Source organism: Salvelinus fontinalis, chromosome 14 (genome assembly GCF_029448725.1).
Source record: "Salvelinus fontinalis isolate EN_2023a chromosome 14, ASM2944872v1, whole genome shotgun sequence".
Classification (NCBI taxonomy): domain Eukaryota; kingdom Metazoa; phylum Chordata; class Actinopteri; order Salmoniformes; family Salmonidae; genus Salvelinus; species Salvelinus fontinalis.
Genome location: NC_074678.1, coordinates 32,968,515 through 32,985,067, shown reverse-complemented (window position 1 = coordinate 32,985,067; position 16,553 = coordinate 32,968,515). Strand labels below are relative to the sequence as shown.

Below are 16,553 nucleotides of genomic sequence, written 5' to 3'. Positions count from 1 at the left end.
TTCTCTGTGCTTTGACTCCAACAATAAGTACCTCTGTCTTGTCTTGATTTAGCTGGAGGAAGTTGTGAGCCATCCAAGTATTTAAATCCCTAATACAATCTTATAATTTATCCGTAGAGCTAAAATCCTCCGGTGACACAGAAATGTAAATGTGTGTATGGTCTTCGTGAACAGTTAAAATAATGCTGTGCTTTCTGATGATGGTGCCAAGGGGTAACATATATAAACCGAATGGTACCGGACCCATGATACTCCATGATATATTCTGATCAACTGGCTTGTTCTTGTGTCAGGAAACGAAATACCAAATTCATCAGATAATATACCTGGCCATTACAACAGATCAAACATTTTTCACCACATTCGTAGTTACTGTGTTTTGCCTTTTTAGGGCAATATAGGGCTGCTGATACTATACTGCCCATAGGACGGACGGACACACACACGCACGCACGTACGCACACACGCACGCATGCACGCACGCACACACACACACACACACAAGGTCCAATTAATCCAGCCAACAACAGAAAGGGTTAATTCATCAGAAGGAGTGAGAGATTTGCATGTTTCTCATTCATTTCTTTGTTCTGTACAGGACACCTACAGATTACACAGCTCTGCCAAATTGCCATGTATACAAACGTGAGTAAATCACAACAAGTATATGTGGTCCCTCTTCCCTCCCTTCCACTCAGTCTCATTGCCCCTGTAGATGACTTTCATTAGTAATGAGCAGGACACAGGAGGAGATGAAGGAGGAGGAACAGAGACACGGCCAAATGTCTTCTGACTTGATTAATATACATACCTAATTCTGTTATTTTATACGGCCGGCAAATTAAAAGAGCTGGCCACTTCATTCCGCTGCTCCGTGTTTCCATTAGCCAGAGTGTGGGGAAGGGGAGGACCAGGTTAGGGATGACGCTGGTGGCAGCCTGGCTGTGTAAATTAGTGGGCGTGTCCCAGGGCTTGATCAGTACAGTATGTAGAGTATTCATCAAGAGGCAGCTCCTCCCTTACACACGCCCTGGATGGTTTTAATTGTTCCTGGTAAAATAACTTTAAGAGGCGTTACAGAGTGGGACATGGAGAGGCTTCCTTTGCTTTGCTTTGCTTTGTGTGTGTGTGTGTGTGTGTGTGTGTGTGTGTGTGTGTGTGTGTGTGTGTGTGTGTGTGTGTGTGTGTGTGTGTGTGTGTGTGTGTGTGTGTGTGTGTGTGTGTGTGTGTGTGTGTGTGTGTGTGTGTGTGTGTGTGTGTGTGAGAGAGAGTGAGAGCGAGACAAGCTGTTGGGATCAATTTCGTTTTTTGGTGCAGATGCACAACTGTTGGGGGTGTGTTACGTGTGTATGTGTTGACTCAAATTGGGAGGGAAATTGCCCACAGACACCAGCAACAAGTTTAGTGGTCCTGACCTATGGGGACAGATTCATTACGAGAGGGAGGATCCAAGGACAAAGCACTGCCCTAACAATAGAGACCATGCCAGCAGTAGCACAGCAGAGGTGCAACAGCAAAGGGGGCCTATTGTATTAACTCTGAGAGCGGAGTCCCATCTGAAGGACTGTGTGACAGTGTAACTACTGCAGCACTGAATGGTGCAAGTTTTGGTAGGACACAGAAGTTTACAGGATATATACGTTCCTGTAGGGATTTACCCAGACAGGTCAAATGGCCAGAAAACACCCCTGGAAAACTCCTGCCCCTGATGAGAGTAAAAAAAATGAGAGCAAAAAAAATCAACACTTATATTGAAAAAGAAAAGTATATATTTTAGTTAAGGTGCAAATCCAGGTGGCAAAATCATAACGATCAAATGAAAGTTAATTAATAGGGGAAAAAATAAAGACCATGAATTTTCATCAGCGCACAGGCTGGCACTGGTGTCAATGTTATCTCTGGTATGGATGCCCCCATCCTTCCCTCCCCCATCTCAGCCCATCTGTGCCCACCAGCCTCCTCTACTCAGAGCCCAGCGCAAATTAGGTCTGATTTTAATAACCCAAGGGAAGGGAACTGTTGCATTGTTTTACTAATAGGGAGGAGGAGTGTTTGTTGAGAGTTAATTTAATAGATTGCTTTGAAGAGTAGGTATGTGTGTGTGTGTGTCTGTGTGTGTTTGCCAACATGTGGTGGTTGTGGGGGCGTTGCACATCTCTATAAAATTGAGAAGGTTGAGCGTTGCTCCAAGACACTTGTGCAGAGCCATGCTTTGTGACGGACCAATGTCAGGAGAAAGCCTACTGAGTCCAGCTCAGACAGAATTCCACTCACTGGGGACAGTTGATGTCTTGTCAGAATACACCCTGATGTTACCGGGGGAAACCTTGGAGCACCACATCAATACAAGCAAATGTGAGTTTGATAAACGTGTTGTAATTTACATAATAATAATAAGTGACAGGTTTATATTGTATCATGTACACATAATTATGTTTTATTATAATCATTGTCTTATGGTTGAGGTTAAAGTTTTGATTGCTATAGTTGGTTTTGAATACATCAGACGCAGTATTTTCCTCATTCGTTATGATACAAATAATGTTACTAGATAAAACCTGTAACCTAAACACACCAGTGAGATGAGAACGTGTTTGCTGAGAAATGTAAAGATTGAAAGTTTAATGTTCCCTCGTTGACTTCTTCTTGATTACGAAAAAAAATATAAGTCTCTTATCATGAACATGCTGTAAGAAAGACTAAAACTTCACAATGTTTATGTTGATGTCATGGAAAGGTCATTTTCAGTACAGTATTCCCTGTAATTCCAGTGGGGCCAGGGTGCAATGAGGAGTCATGTCCACAGGGGGCGGTATGGCCCTGCGCTGGCTGTGGAGAGTCCATCAGAGACCCTGTGGTGCTACGGGTTGGGTCAAACCAGCAGTGGCACACAGGGTGTCTGTACTGTGACGAGTGCCACTGTCCCCTGGGAGAGAGTGTCAGCTGCTTCCTGAGGGACGGGAGGACCTTGTGTAGGACAGACTATGCACGGTGAGTCAGCAGCTTTGGTGGGACAGTAGAGAAGTTGTAACGATAAAGATGAACATTTTAAGGTCAACTTAGTGTGTATATTATGTTTGTATTTTTTAACTCTTTGAATGTGTTTGTTGATGGTGTATGTTTGTGAACAGCTTCCAATCTTTAGTTTTGTAATTTTTAACCATCTGAATGTCTTTGTTATTGATTTGTGTGTGTGTGTGTGTTAGACTATTTGCAGAGAAGTGTGGAGGCTGCGGGGAGGCAGTACTGTCCTCTGACCTGGTTGTAAGGGCAGGAAGACAGAACTATCACCCTGACTGTCTGCACTGCTCGCTCTGTGGTGCATTACTCATGCCTGGGGATTGCTTCACCCTGGGACCAGGAGGACCATGCTGCCAGGCAGAGCACACGATGCCAGAGCAACAGATCCAAAAAGCAGACACACTAAAGAAAAGAAAAGGTCTGTGAAGTTTATATGCATAATAAAATATTGAGAATCTTTTTCCTTTAGAGTTAATGATAATTATGAAACTGTCTCAAAGGTCTGTCTCATCTTTCCCTGTAATCGGTAAGTTTAATGTTTCTTAAGTTAAGTTGAATCATTCTCACCTATGTCAGGGTCAGGGAGAAGAGGAGGAGTTTGGGAGAGAAGGTGGTTGGACAGGGGTAGGAGTAAAGGGGTGCGGGTGCGAGTGCGTACCGTCCTCAGTGACACCCAGCTGAAAGACTTGTGCACCTGCTACTCCCAGACCCCCCGGCCCGACGCAGCGGTCAAGCTCCAGCTGAGTCAGCTGACTGGCCTAAACAAGCGGGTCATCAGGGTGTGGTTCCAGAACAAACGCTGCAAGGACAAGAAGAGCCACTCCAAAAAAGGAGGCACACCAGTGTCAGACTCGGACTTTACAGTGAGTAGTGTGTGTGTGTGTGTATGTGTGTATGTGTGTATGTGTGTGTGTGTGTGTGTGTGTGTGTGTGTGTGTCTGTCTGTCTGTCTGTCTGTCTGTCTGTCTGTCTGTCTGTCTGTCTGTCTGTCTGTCTGTGAACACAGTTGATCATCACTCACTATGTTCCAGGCCCTGCTGTGTACTGTAGCCAGACCGATGGTGGTCCACTCTCCTGAGCCCCCTGACTTTGCCCTCCAGATTTACGTCTATGAGTCATCATGGCAACCACTTGACGGCCAAATCAAGCTCTCAGCTGACCACGACGAGCTGACCCTCACTCATATTCCCCAGGTAAATCAGAGTGTGTATCCGGTAGTGTAATGACCCTTTGTGTGACATATCAGACCCTGATTATGACTGCAACAACCTAACCTTAGACCTACACCTTATACTGTAGATTGAGACTATAACTGATTGGTATTAGCTACTCCTTTATCCAGTTCCATTAGTCAGCCCTGACTGTGTTGGCCAACACTCATCATTTCTCTTTCACTTCCCCTCAGACAACGTGTTTTTCAGAAGACCTGAGTTGTCCACCGCAGCAGGGTGTTGAGCGCGCCGGCACCATTCTGACTATCTAGACAGCCACCATCCCAACATCCTCACTGAACTGTTACTGTAACCATGCAGAGTTCTCAAGACCCTGTGTCTAATCTGAAGGGGCTTCAAGCAGCTGTAAATCATGTAATTAGTTATTTAATGTATGCTATAATTATTAAACTAGTTCCCAAACAGGAGAATGTTGTGTTGGGAAAAAAAGATGACATCATTTGGGTCCCAGTTCTGCACGTTCTGTTTTCTGTATGGGTTAATGGATTAAAGGTTATGGATCAATGAGACAAAACAAAATGTGCTCCACTATACTATGGCCCATGCAGCACACAGTGGTTTTCAACCATGAGGTTTCATCCAGACCTCCAGTCATCACATGAAGCTTTATCTTCTGGCAGACTATGGTGTGATCTGTCAACCTGTGATTTAAACACAGTCTGTTTGTATAGTCACAGTCTGGGAGTTGGCGTTTGGGAATTAATTAAATCTCCACAAAACCAAGCCGTCAGATGTCATCTCTATTGGAACATATTTCACTCCTAACTGTGAAACTCGGATTCTGAACTGATTGATATTTTCTGATTGGTTGTCATGGAAATGATTATTCACTCTGTCTTCTTCCTCATCCACTTAACAACAACTCTAGTGTGAAACCTATTATTGTAGAAAGCAAATCTGCAAATCAGCAAAACTTCTTCCTTCTTCCTGTTTGACTTAAAGAAAAAGGCATTTGTGTTTCAGCAATCCTGCTGCAGGCAGATAATGTTAATGGCCATATCACCCCACAAGGGGGCAACTTTTTCCAGTTCTTCAATGGCAAAGGTGCAAGATCGAACAACAAGTTGACACAATAACCCTAAAATCCATCTAGGCTGTGTGAAAATTGCAGACCGACATCTTCGAGGGACTCTGTTAGTACAATCTGTATGTCTGCTTTGCATGCCCATTTGTACGAGCCCTCTCAACGTCACAGCTCCCACTACCACTACATGCATTCTCCCATAATGTCTTTCAGACATTTTATCACTTCCCACTCAAAACAAACAAATACATGTTCACTCATTTTCATCTATAACTTTTTAACTCTTTCATACATTTATTGTATGAAGAATAAAGTGCTACCTCATCTCTCTTTGTCTCTTTATCCCAAAAGTCATTCAACAGCTGCACCATTGAGAGCATATTGACTAGCAGCACCATTGAGAGCATCTTGACTAGCTACATCACTGCATGGCAGTGCTTGACTTGGGATGGAAGAAGTACAGGAGCTGTCTTTTTCGAAGTCGGTCCATTAGACTATGTTCACCGAAATTCACATAAAACTATAGAGACCTCTGATTATTCACTGTTACTCTCCATGACATTTAACCACATTTTCATGACTATTACTATAGCCTACATGAAAAAGTAAGCAATATTGGCACTGGAAAGCTGCTGTGTCTGATCCCATGTAGACCTAACACCTCCTGCCGTTTTGCCCTTGATCAAGGCACTTAGCCCGCCACATAGAACTGCACTGTTAGCTCCTGGGTGTGCAGGCTTTTTCAACATTACAACCAAATAGTCAAAAATATATATATATTCCCTCATTCAATAAATCAGGGATGAAATGGATAAGGTAGGTTACTTCAAAGCAAGGTATCTAACTAGACATGTATACAGTTGAAGTCGGAAGTTTACATACACCTTAGCCAAATACATTTAAACTCAGTTTTTCACAATTCCTGACATTTAATCCTGGTAAAAAAAATCCCTGTCTTAGGTCAGTTAGGATCACCACTTTATTTTAAGAATGTGAAATGTCAGAATAATAGTAGAGAGAATTACTTATTTCAGCTTTTATTTCCTTCATCACATTCCCAGTGGGTCAGAAGTTTACATACACTCAATTAGTATTTGGTAGCACTGCCTTTAAATTGTTTAACTTGGGTCAAACATCTTGGGTAGCCTTCCACAAGCTTCCCACAATAGGTTGGGTGAATTTTGGCCCATTCCTCCTGACAGAGCTGGTGTAACTGAGTCAGGTTTGTAGGCTTCCTTGCTCGCACACGCTTTTTCAGTTCTGCCCACAAATTTTCTTTCGGATTGAGGTCAGGGCTTTGTGATGGCCACTCCAATACCTTGACTTTGTTGTCCTTAAGCCATTTTCCCACAACTTTGGAAGTATGCTTGGGGTCATTGTCCATTTGGAAGACCCATTTGCGACCAAGCTTTAACTTCCTGACTGATGTCTTGAGATGTTGCTTCAATATATCCACATAATTATCCTTCCTCAGGATGCCATCTATTTTGTGAAGTGCACCAGTACCTCCTGCAGCAAAGAACCCCCACAACATGATGCTGCCACCCCCGTGCTTCATGGTTGGGATGGTGTTCTTCGGCTTGCAAGCATCCCCCTTTTTCCTCCAAACTCCAAATAACGATGGTCATTATGGCCAAACAGTTCTATTTGTGTTTCATCAGACCAGAGGACATTTCTCCAAAAAGTACAATCTTTGTCCCCATGTGCAGTTGCAAACCGTAGTCTGTCTTTCTATGCCGGTTTTGGAGCAGTAGCTTTTTCCATGCTGAGCGGCCATTCAGGTTATGTCGATATAGGACTCGTTTTACTGTGGATATAGATACTTTTGTTTCCTCCCGCATCTTCACAAGGTCCTTTGCTGTTGTTCTGGTATTGATTTGCACTTTTCGCACCAAAGTACGTTCATCTCTAGGAGACAGAACGCGTCTCCTTCCTGAGCGGTATGATGGCTGCGTGGTCCCATGGTGTTTATACATGCGTACTATTGTTTGTACAGATGAACGTGGTACCTTCAGGCGTTTGGAAATTGCCCCCAAGGATGAACCTGACACGTGGGGGTCTACAATTCTTTTTCTGAGGTCTTGGCTGATTTCTTTTGATTTTCCGATGATGTCAAGCAAAGAGGCACTGCGTTTGAAGGTAGGCCTTGAAATACATCCACAGGTACACCTCGAATTGACTCAAATTATGTCAATTAGCCTATCAGAAGCTTCTAAAGCCATGACATAATTTTCTGGAATTTTCCAAGCTGTTTAAAGGCACAGTCAATTTAGTGTATGTAAACTTTTGACCCACTGGAATTGTGATACAATGAATTATAAGGGAAATGATCTGTCTGTAAACAATTGTTGGAAAAATTACTTGTGTCATGCACAAAGTAGATGTCCTAACCGACTTGCCAAAACTATAGTTTGTTAACAAGAAATTTGTGGAGTGGTTGAAAAACAAGTTTTAATGACTCCAACCTAAGTGTATGGAAACCTCCGACTTCAACTCTATATATGGCTAAAATATTAATGTGTCAGTGGAGATCTATGGACAGCAAGTTATTTGTCAATTAGGCTATTCTTAGTTGTTTTAGTTTGTTTTACATTGTCACTGTCACGTTCCTGACCTATTTATGTTAGTTGTTATGTGTGTTAGTTGGTCAGGACGTGAGGTTGGGTGGGCATTCTATGTTTTCTGTTTCTATGTTGGTTTTGGTTTGCCTGGTATGGCTCTTGATTAGAGGCAGGTGGTTTGCGTTTTCCTCTAATCAAGAGTCATATTTAGGTAGGGCATTCTCACTGTTTGTTTGTGGGTGATTGTCTCCTATGTCTGTATGTACTTTCGTACCACATGGGACTGTAGCGTTTGTTTGTTTCGTTTCGATGTCGTCCGTTTCCTGTACGTAAGTTTATGTTTAGTTATGTAAGTTTATGTTCAGGTTTCGTTCAACGTCGTTTTGTTATTTTGTAAGTTTTGAAAGTGTTTTGTTTTGTTTAGTCGACGTCGTATTTGTATTAAAGATGGCTTATTTCCCAAAGCCTGCGTTTTGGTCTTCAGATCCCTCTCTCCTCACCTCATCCGAGGATGAGGAGAGCGTCACCCGTTACAGAATCACCCACCAACACGCTAAGACCAAGCGGCAAGGGAAAACGAAACGGAGTAAGGGACAGGAGAGAAAGGAGCAATGGACATGGGAAGACGTTTTGGATGGAAAGGGTTGCTACACTTGGGAGGAGATCCTGGCTGGGAGGGATCGCCTCCCATGGGAACAGGTGGAGGCATTGAGGAGAGCAGAGGCTATCTGGGAGAGGAACCGGAGCTATGAGGGAACGCGTCTGGCACGGAAGCCGAAAAAGCCCGTAAGTAATTCCCAAAAATTTCTTGGGGGGGGGCTAGGAGATAGTGGGCCAAGGGCAGGTAGGAGACCTGCGCCCACTTCCCAGGCTTACCGTGGAGAGCGGGAGTACGGGCAGGCGCCGTGTTACGCAGTAGAGCGCACGGTGTCTCCTGTACGAGTGCATAGCCCAGTGCGGGTTATTCCACCTCCCCGCACTGGGAGGGCTAGATTGGGTATTGAGCCAGGTGTCATGAGGCCGGCTCAACGCGTCTGGTCTCCAGTGCGTCTCCTCGGGCCGGCATACATGGCACCTGCCTTACGCATGGTTTCCCCGGTTCGCCTACATAGGCCGGTGCGGGTTATTCCACCTCCCCGCACTGGTCGGGCAACCGGGAGCATTCAACCAGGTAAGGTTGGGCAAGCTCAATGCTCAAGAGTGCCAGTACGCCTCCACGGTCCGGTATTTCCGGCACCACCTCCCCGCCCCAGCCTAGTACCTACAGTGTATACACTACGCACTAGGCTACCAGTGCGTATCCTGAGCCCTGTTCCTCCTCCACGCACTCTCCCTGTAGTGCGTGTATCTAGCCCGGTGCCTCCAGTTCCGGCCCCACGCACTAAGCTACCAGTGCGTCTCCAGAGCCCTGTACACACTGTATATTCTCCCCCTACTAATCCTGATGTGCTTGTCCTCAGCCCGGCGTCACCAGTGCCGGTACCACGCATCAGGGGTAGAGTAGGCTTTGAGAATACAGTGTGCCCTGTCCCTGCTCCCCGCACTAGTAGGAAGGTGCTTGTCATTAGCACGGTGCCTCCAGTTCTGGCACCACGCACCAGGTCTACAGTGCGCCATATCCGGCCAGAGCCATCCGTCTCCCCAGCGCCATCTGAGCCATCCGTCTCCCCAGCGCCATCTGAGCCATCCGTCTCCCCAGCGCCATCTGAGCCATCCGTCTCCCCAGCGCCATCTGAGCCATCCGTCTCCCCAGCGCCATCTGAGCCATCCGTCTCCCCAGCGCCATCTGAGCCATCCGTCTCCCCAGCGCCGTCTGAGCCATCCGTCTGCCAGGAGCCTGCAAAGCCGCCCGTCTGCCATGAGCCTGCAAAGCCGCCCGTCTGCCATGAGCCTACAGAGCCGTCAGCCAGACAGGAGCCGCTAGAGCCGTCAGCCAGACAGGAGCCGCTAGAGCCGCCAACCAGACAGGATCTGCCAGAGCCGCCAACCAGACAGGATCTGCCAGAGCCGCCAACCAGACAGGATCTGCCAGAGCCGCCAACCAGACAGGATCTGCCAGAGCCGCCAACCAGACAGGATCTGCCAGAGCCGCCAACCAGACAGGATCTGCCAGAGCCGCCAGCGAGCCATGAGCAGCCAGAGCCGCCAGCGAGCCATGAGCAGCCAGAGCCGTCAGAGAGCCATGAGCAGCCAGAGCCGTCAGAGAGCCATGAGCAGCCAGAGCCGTCAGAGAGCCATGAGCAGCCAGAGCCGTCAGAGAGCCATGAGCAGCCAGAGCCGTCAGAGAGCCATGAGCAGCCAGAGCCGTCAGAGCGCCATGAGCGTCGAGAGCCGTCAGCTTGCCATGAGCGTCGAGAGCCGTCAGCCTGCCATGAGCGTCGAGAGCCGTCAGCCTGTCATGAGCGTCGAGAGCCGTCAGCCTGCCATGAGCGTCGAGAGCCGTCAGCCTGCCATGAGCGTCGAGAGCCGTCAGCCAGCCATGAGCATCGAGATTCGTCAGTCAGCCATGAGCTGCCCTTCAGCCTGAAAAGGCTAAATACCCAGAACTGCCCATCAGTCCAGAGCTGTCTCTCTGTCCGGAGCTGCCTTTCAGTCCGGAGTTGCCCCTCTATCCTGATCTCCCTCTCTATCTTCATCTACTTCTATATTCTTATCTATCCCTCTATCTTGATTTATCTCTCTGTCCCGGTGTTATCCTTATTAGATATATTATTAAGAGAATTGTGTGGGGGAAAAAAGAGGGTGGACATTCTTGGAGGGAGGAAGTTAGGATGGATTATGGTGGGGTGGGAACCGCGCCCGGAGCCTGAGCCACCACCGTGGTTAGATGCCCACCCAGACCCTCCCCTAGACTTTGTGCTGGTGCGTCCGGAGTTCGCACCTTTTGGGGGGGGTACTGTCACGTTCCTGACCTATTTATGTTAGTTGTTATGTGTGTTAGTTGGTCAGGACGTGAGGTTGGGTGGGCATTCTATGTTTTCTGTTTCTATGTTGGTTTTGGTTTGCCTGGTATGGCTCTTGATTAGAGGCAGGTGGTTTGCGTTTTCCTCTAATCAAGAGTCATATTTAGGTAGGGCATTCTCACTGTTTGTTTGTGGGTGATTGTCTCCTATGTCTGTATGTACTTTCGTACCACATGGGACTGTAGCGTTTGTTTGTTTCGTTTCGTTTCGATGTCGTCCGTTTCCTGTACGTAAGTTTATGTTTAGTTATGTAAGTTTATGTTCAGGTTTCGTTCAACGTCGTTTTGTTATTTTGTAGTTGTGCAAGTGTTTGTTTCGTTTCGTGTTGCCATCTTTATCGTTGTTTAATAAAGATGGCTTATTTCCCAAAGCCTGCGTTTTGGTCTTCAGATCCCTCTCTCCTCACCTCATCCGAGGATGAGGAGAGCGTCACCCGTTACAGTCACAAATACATGGCTACTGTTTAATAGAGGGAAATCCCAGATTTCCAATTTTCCAATTTTATTGTCAGTCATTTCCAAACAGGCTATAAATTCTTTAATTTGGAGTAGAATTATAAAAAATATACATATTTTATGTGTTTAGTGTAAACTATATGCTAGCTGTAATACTAGCCAAAGCATGCTAAGCAGTCTGTCATTTTTCTCCAAAAACAGTAGAAGCATCATTTCCATCACAGTCATTTCCATCACAAACTTAATTGTGGAGGAAATGACAGAACTTGTTGGAAATCACAAAAATCCATTATATTATTAATTTTAATTACTTTAGTCTTATTTAATCATGCTTTAAATTCCTTTAATCTAGAAAATGCTCCAAGCTGTGCACAATTTGAAAACTTAAGTGGTATTTTTCTTTGTTCTTAGAAGATGCCACATAAAACAGCACAGAGCTCACAGACATAGAAACAAAATAAAAAATGATCCTATATGATACCAGGAACATCTGCAAAAAGACAGCTTTTACCTCAAAAGGCTAAAAGAGAACATTCCATATGGCCAATTCCAAAGAGACCGCAGAATTTGCGATCAGGAAACAGACTACAGTGTCAAATCTGCTGAATTGGAGAATCGCTTCTTGAATCGGGGCTACAGCGCTCAGGTCCTGAAAGATGCAGGTATAAGGGCTGGATTACTTGACAGAGAGAACTTGTTGCGAAGGGGAGTGCCTCGTGATACATCAGAGAGAGTGTACTTTGTTACAAAATACGGCACTGAAGCAAAGAACATTAAAATAATCATTACAAATAATTGGGGAATCGTCCAAAGTGATACTCTACCACGCCAAGTCTTCCTAGAGCCACCAGTCATAAGTTTTAAGAGATGTCCTACAATAAATGACAAATTAGTCCACAGCTATCTTCCTGGTGACTCTCAAAAAACTTGGCTAGTCCACAAACCCAAGGGCTCTTTTAAATGCAACCAGTGCAACCATTGCAGAAATATTGCACAGAAAAAAAAATGTTGACAAAGCTTCTAAAATGGAGTATCATGTCAAGCATTTCATTAACTGCAAAACCACTCATGTCATCTACAGATTGGAATGTCCACAGTTCAAGGTGTTCTACATTGGACGGACAAAGAGTCGCCGCAAGACCGCTTAGCGGAACACAAGTACTCCATACGGGTAGGCAATGAAGAACAATGAAGCACCACAAGTTCTTACACCATGGCAACCCTGCCTCCCTACAAGCTATGGGTATTGATCATGTTCCGGCCTCTATTAGAAAAGGGGACCGTCTTAAACAGCTAAACCAAAGGGAAAGTTTTTGGATTTACAAACTACAGGCCACTAAATACCCTGGTTTAAATGAAGATATGGATTTACAAACTACAGGCCACTAAATACCCTGGTTTAAATGAAGATATGGATTTACATACTACAGGCCACTAAGTACCCTGGTTTAAATTAAAATATGGATTTCTCACCTTTCCTGTAGGGTCGTGATAGGTCCATTTGCTGTCATCTAGTGGACATTTTGCTCTATTGCTGCCCTCAGCTATGTTAAGACTGTTGTTGTCCACGTGTGCTGTGTTCTAGTGTACTGTGGAATAGATTGCTTTCCTATTCTTGGCACTTTGCCCAGTCATATTTAAGGTTAGAACTACCTTTCAAGGCGTTCTGATGCTTCTTGCTTGGAGTTGAATTTTTTGATAACATATCTAAAGTATTTCACATTCTAATGTGTATAGTATTGCTTACTAGGTGTTGTCCAATCAATTTTGTCACCACTCCCTCTTCAAATTAGAGCTAACTGGAAAAAGCTGTTCAAAAGAGGACATTGTATTATAATTTCTTTGTACTCCCTGACAAAGGCCATGCAGCCGAAACGTGTCGGATTTTAAAAACTTTGTTTCCATTGAACATGCTATACAAACAAAGGCATTTTAATTAATTATATGAAGAGTGCCTTGGTCATCCTTCTTTTTGATAGACAGGGAGAGATACTGGAAGAAAAAAGAGAAGGGAGAAGTGAAATCTATCTCTGAGCTTACAAAGCGAGAACAAAGAAACAAGAGATGGCAATGGAAATGCAACCAACGGAATAGAAAACAGACTTTAAAGAAAACTGTTGCAATGGAGACCTACCTATCAGGCAACACATCACCTCAGCCACCAGATGACCTGCAGCCAGAACATGAGGCCATCATACCTGCCCCTAACTTACCTGCCCCTGATGCACACCCTGATACCCCTTCCTCATCGTCGGCAACAGGAATGAGAAGTCGAATACTTGCTGGAAGGAAAAAGGTTGGAAGAGGTCGCTCAAAAGCATACAGAGATCTTTGCATGACAAATGTCAAACTTGATAAAGCTTAACGGAAAATTGAGAAATACAAAAAAATGTATGATCAACTGATGAAGAAAATGGAGGGATAAGATTCCCCAAAGACAAAGACAAAACAGAAAATGAACGGAACTCCGAAGAACCTGAGAAGGATTTTATTGTTTCAAAATGCCATCATTGCAGAGTTAAAGCAAAATTATTTAAAAAATGCGCAGTGCAAAGGACAAACAAGTGGCTTCAAAAATGCTCAGATGCAACATCCTGAGAAAGTATGGCCTGGTCAAAGTCGCAAACAGAGAATTTGGATTTTCAGCAAAAGCAATGAGGGCAAATGAAAACAGGCCATTAAGTCTTCAATACTCCAGGAAACATAATTATCACAGCCACAGAAGAGAAAATGACTAGATTCTATGAACGTGATGACAACTGCAGAGCAACAACAGGGAAAAAGACACACTAACGAGGAACAAGAATAAAAAGCAGAAGCACTTCTTGATTGGCACAATTCAGAACCTTTACCAGAAGTTTAAGAGGGAATATTCAGAAATTTTAATTTCTTACTGTGAATTCTGCAAAAGACGTCCTTTTATGTTTTCCATCCAACAGTCCAGGATAGGAACACTTGGCTCTGCAAAACCCACACCAACCTCCAGTTCATGGTCGGACAAACTACAGCATCACAAAGTGATCAGCTGCAGCATCAATGAGAACCTAGTTGAGTCTTTGTGCTGTGAGAACCGGAAGAAAGATTGTATGTAGACAGAGTGCTCCCTTTGCCAAGCAAAAGAGCTTCAAACATCTACCTTTGATGCTGGTGTGCAGACATGGTGGTTTGAGTGGAAAAACAAAGCTGAAGAGAGAGAGAAGGAAAAACAAAGAGGGAAACATGGAGAAGTTCACTGTACATTTGACAGTAAAACTGCATATTCTACTGGAGTATTCTCCAAAGGATTGAAAGATAAGTTGGGGAAACACGTGTACAACATTCGACACCAATACTACAAACAGAGAATTAAAAGAGAATCTGCTGAAAGAGGAGATCACCACTTCTAAAACCAAAGTTGCGCCCCTGAGAGAACTACCTGTGTAAATACACCAGTGAAATCCAGGCAGTTCACTTTGGTGATTCTCATAAGCAGGTGACCCTCCACACCTGTGTTGGGTATACCACAAATGGTACAGTTAAACTTTGCTTCTATGCAGATTAACCCATCTGGGCTCATCTCTCAAAAACACTGGCCTACTTTCTTGAGCTCTGCCCATCGGCTACTTTTGGAATCTTACTTTGTCTTAAATTAATTAAATGTTTAACAGAGGTTGTTGTTCAAAATGTTTGCAATAAAATAAACTTTTCTTTTACATAGATTTTGTTTCCACCACACCCATATTTTTTGGGGTAAAATATTATATTATGTATAATTTACATTGCTTGTGTCACGTTCCTGACCTGTTTTGCCTTTGTTTTACTTTGTTCAGTTGGTCAGGACGTGAGCTGGGTGGGTAGTCTATGTTATGTGTTTCTATGTTTAGGTTCATTTGTATTAGCCTTATATGGTTCTCAATCAGGGACAGGTGTTTGACGTTTCCTCTGATTGAGAACCATATAAAGGCTAGGCTGTTCACATTGTTTGTTTGTGGGTGATTGTCTTTCGTGTCTGCGTATGTCGCACCACAAGGGACTGTTTCGTTTTCGTTCGTGTATGTAGTCTGTTCCTGTTCGTGCGTTCTTCGTGTTTATGTAAGTTCACATGTTCAGGTCTGTCTACGTCGTTTTGTTGTTGTTGTTGAGTTTATTCAAGTGTTCATCGTGTTTCGTCTTGTTATAATAAATCATTATGTATTCATCACCCGCTGCGCCTTGGTCCGCTCATTCACCACAAGTCGATCGTTACAGATTGATTTGTTTTAGATAGGGAAATCATATGGTTGTTATCATAATCTCAAAGAAAAGTTGGGTGGAAATATCTTATTTTCTCATGATAAATAAATGTTTTCAGCTGTCACAAAGGCAAGTTTATATAAAGAGGCGTTGTGTTAAATTATTAATATTAGGAAAACCTTAAAAGGCATAAAAATAATATTCAATGCAAGTTCATGTACAAATGTATAAGAAATGTGTTATAAATTAATTGTATGATATTTAATTTTCAACAAAAATGTATGTTTAATGACGTGATGTAAATGACATTTGTGTATGGCTGTCTGAGAAAAATGACAAAAATATATAAATTCCTGAATAGTATGATCGCAGCCATGATCAGATATTATGTCTAGACAAATCAAAGACAATTATAATACTGGTAAAATGGTGTTTCAATAAAAAAAAGTCTAAACTATTGCATGGCCAAAGTGCCCAAAGTTGCAGAATCACCCAAATACATAAGTATTCAGACCCTTTGCTATGAGACTCGAAGTTGAGCTCAGGTGCATCCTGTTTCCAATGATCATCCTTGAGATGTTTCTACAATTTGATTGGAGTCCACCTGTGGTAAATGCAATTGATTGGACATGGTTTGATAAGGCACATACCTGTCTATATAAGGTCCCACAATTGGGAGTGTATGTCAGAGCAAAAACAAAGCCATGAGGTCGAAGGAATTGTCCGTAGAGCTCAGAGACAGGATTGTGTAGAGGCACAGATCCGGGAAAGGGTACCAAAACATTTCTGCAGCATTGAAGGTCTCCATCATTATTAAATGTAAGAAGTTTGGAACCCCCAAGACAGGCACAGAGCTGGCCGCCTGGCCAAACTGAGCAATCGGGGGAGAAGGGCCTTGGTCAGGGAGGTGACCAAGAAGCCGATGGTCACTATGACAGAGTTCTAGAGTTCTTCTGTGGAGATGGGAGAACCTTCCAGAAGGACAACCATCTCTGCAGCACTCCACCAATCAGGCCTTTAAAAAAAACAGGTAGGCCAGTTGAGAACAAGTTCTCAATTACAACTGTGACCTGGCCAAGATAAAG

The 16,553-nt window shown here is 44.0% G+C and overlaps 1 protein-coding gene across 1 annotated transcript; it reads left to right on the top strand.

Moving 5' to 3' along the window:
• The first annotated feature begins 2,207 nt into the window (after nt 1-2,207).
• LOC129869282 (insulin gene enhancer protein ISL-2-like) lies at nt 2,208-5,589 on the top strand. Its single transcript, XM_055943639.1, has 6 exons — nt 2,208-2,355; nt 2,772-2,991; nt 3,207-3,439; nt 3,598-3,884; nt 4,053-4,214; nt 4,427-5,589. Exons 1-6 carry the CDS (start codon nt 2,208-2,210, stop codon nt 4,502-4,504), a joined length of 1,128 nt encoding a protein of 375 aa, XP_055799614.1. The 3' UTR covers nt 4,505-5,589.
• Nucleotides 5,590-16,553: the final 10,964 nt, after the last annotated feature.

Coding starts and splice junctions, on each gene's coding strand:
- LOC129869282 (XM_055943639.1), top strand. CDS start 2,208: ATGCTTTGTGACGGACCAATGTCAGGAGAAAGCCTACTGAGTCCAGCT. Junction 2,356..2,771: donor CCACATCAATACAAGCAAAT/GTGAGTTTGATA, acceptor CTGTAATTCCAG/TGGGGCCAGGGTGCAATGAG. Junction 3,885..4,052: donor TGTCAGACTCGGACTTTACA/GTGAGTAGTGTG, acceptor ACTATGTTCCAG/GCCCTGCTGTGTACTGTAGC.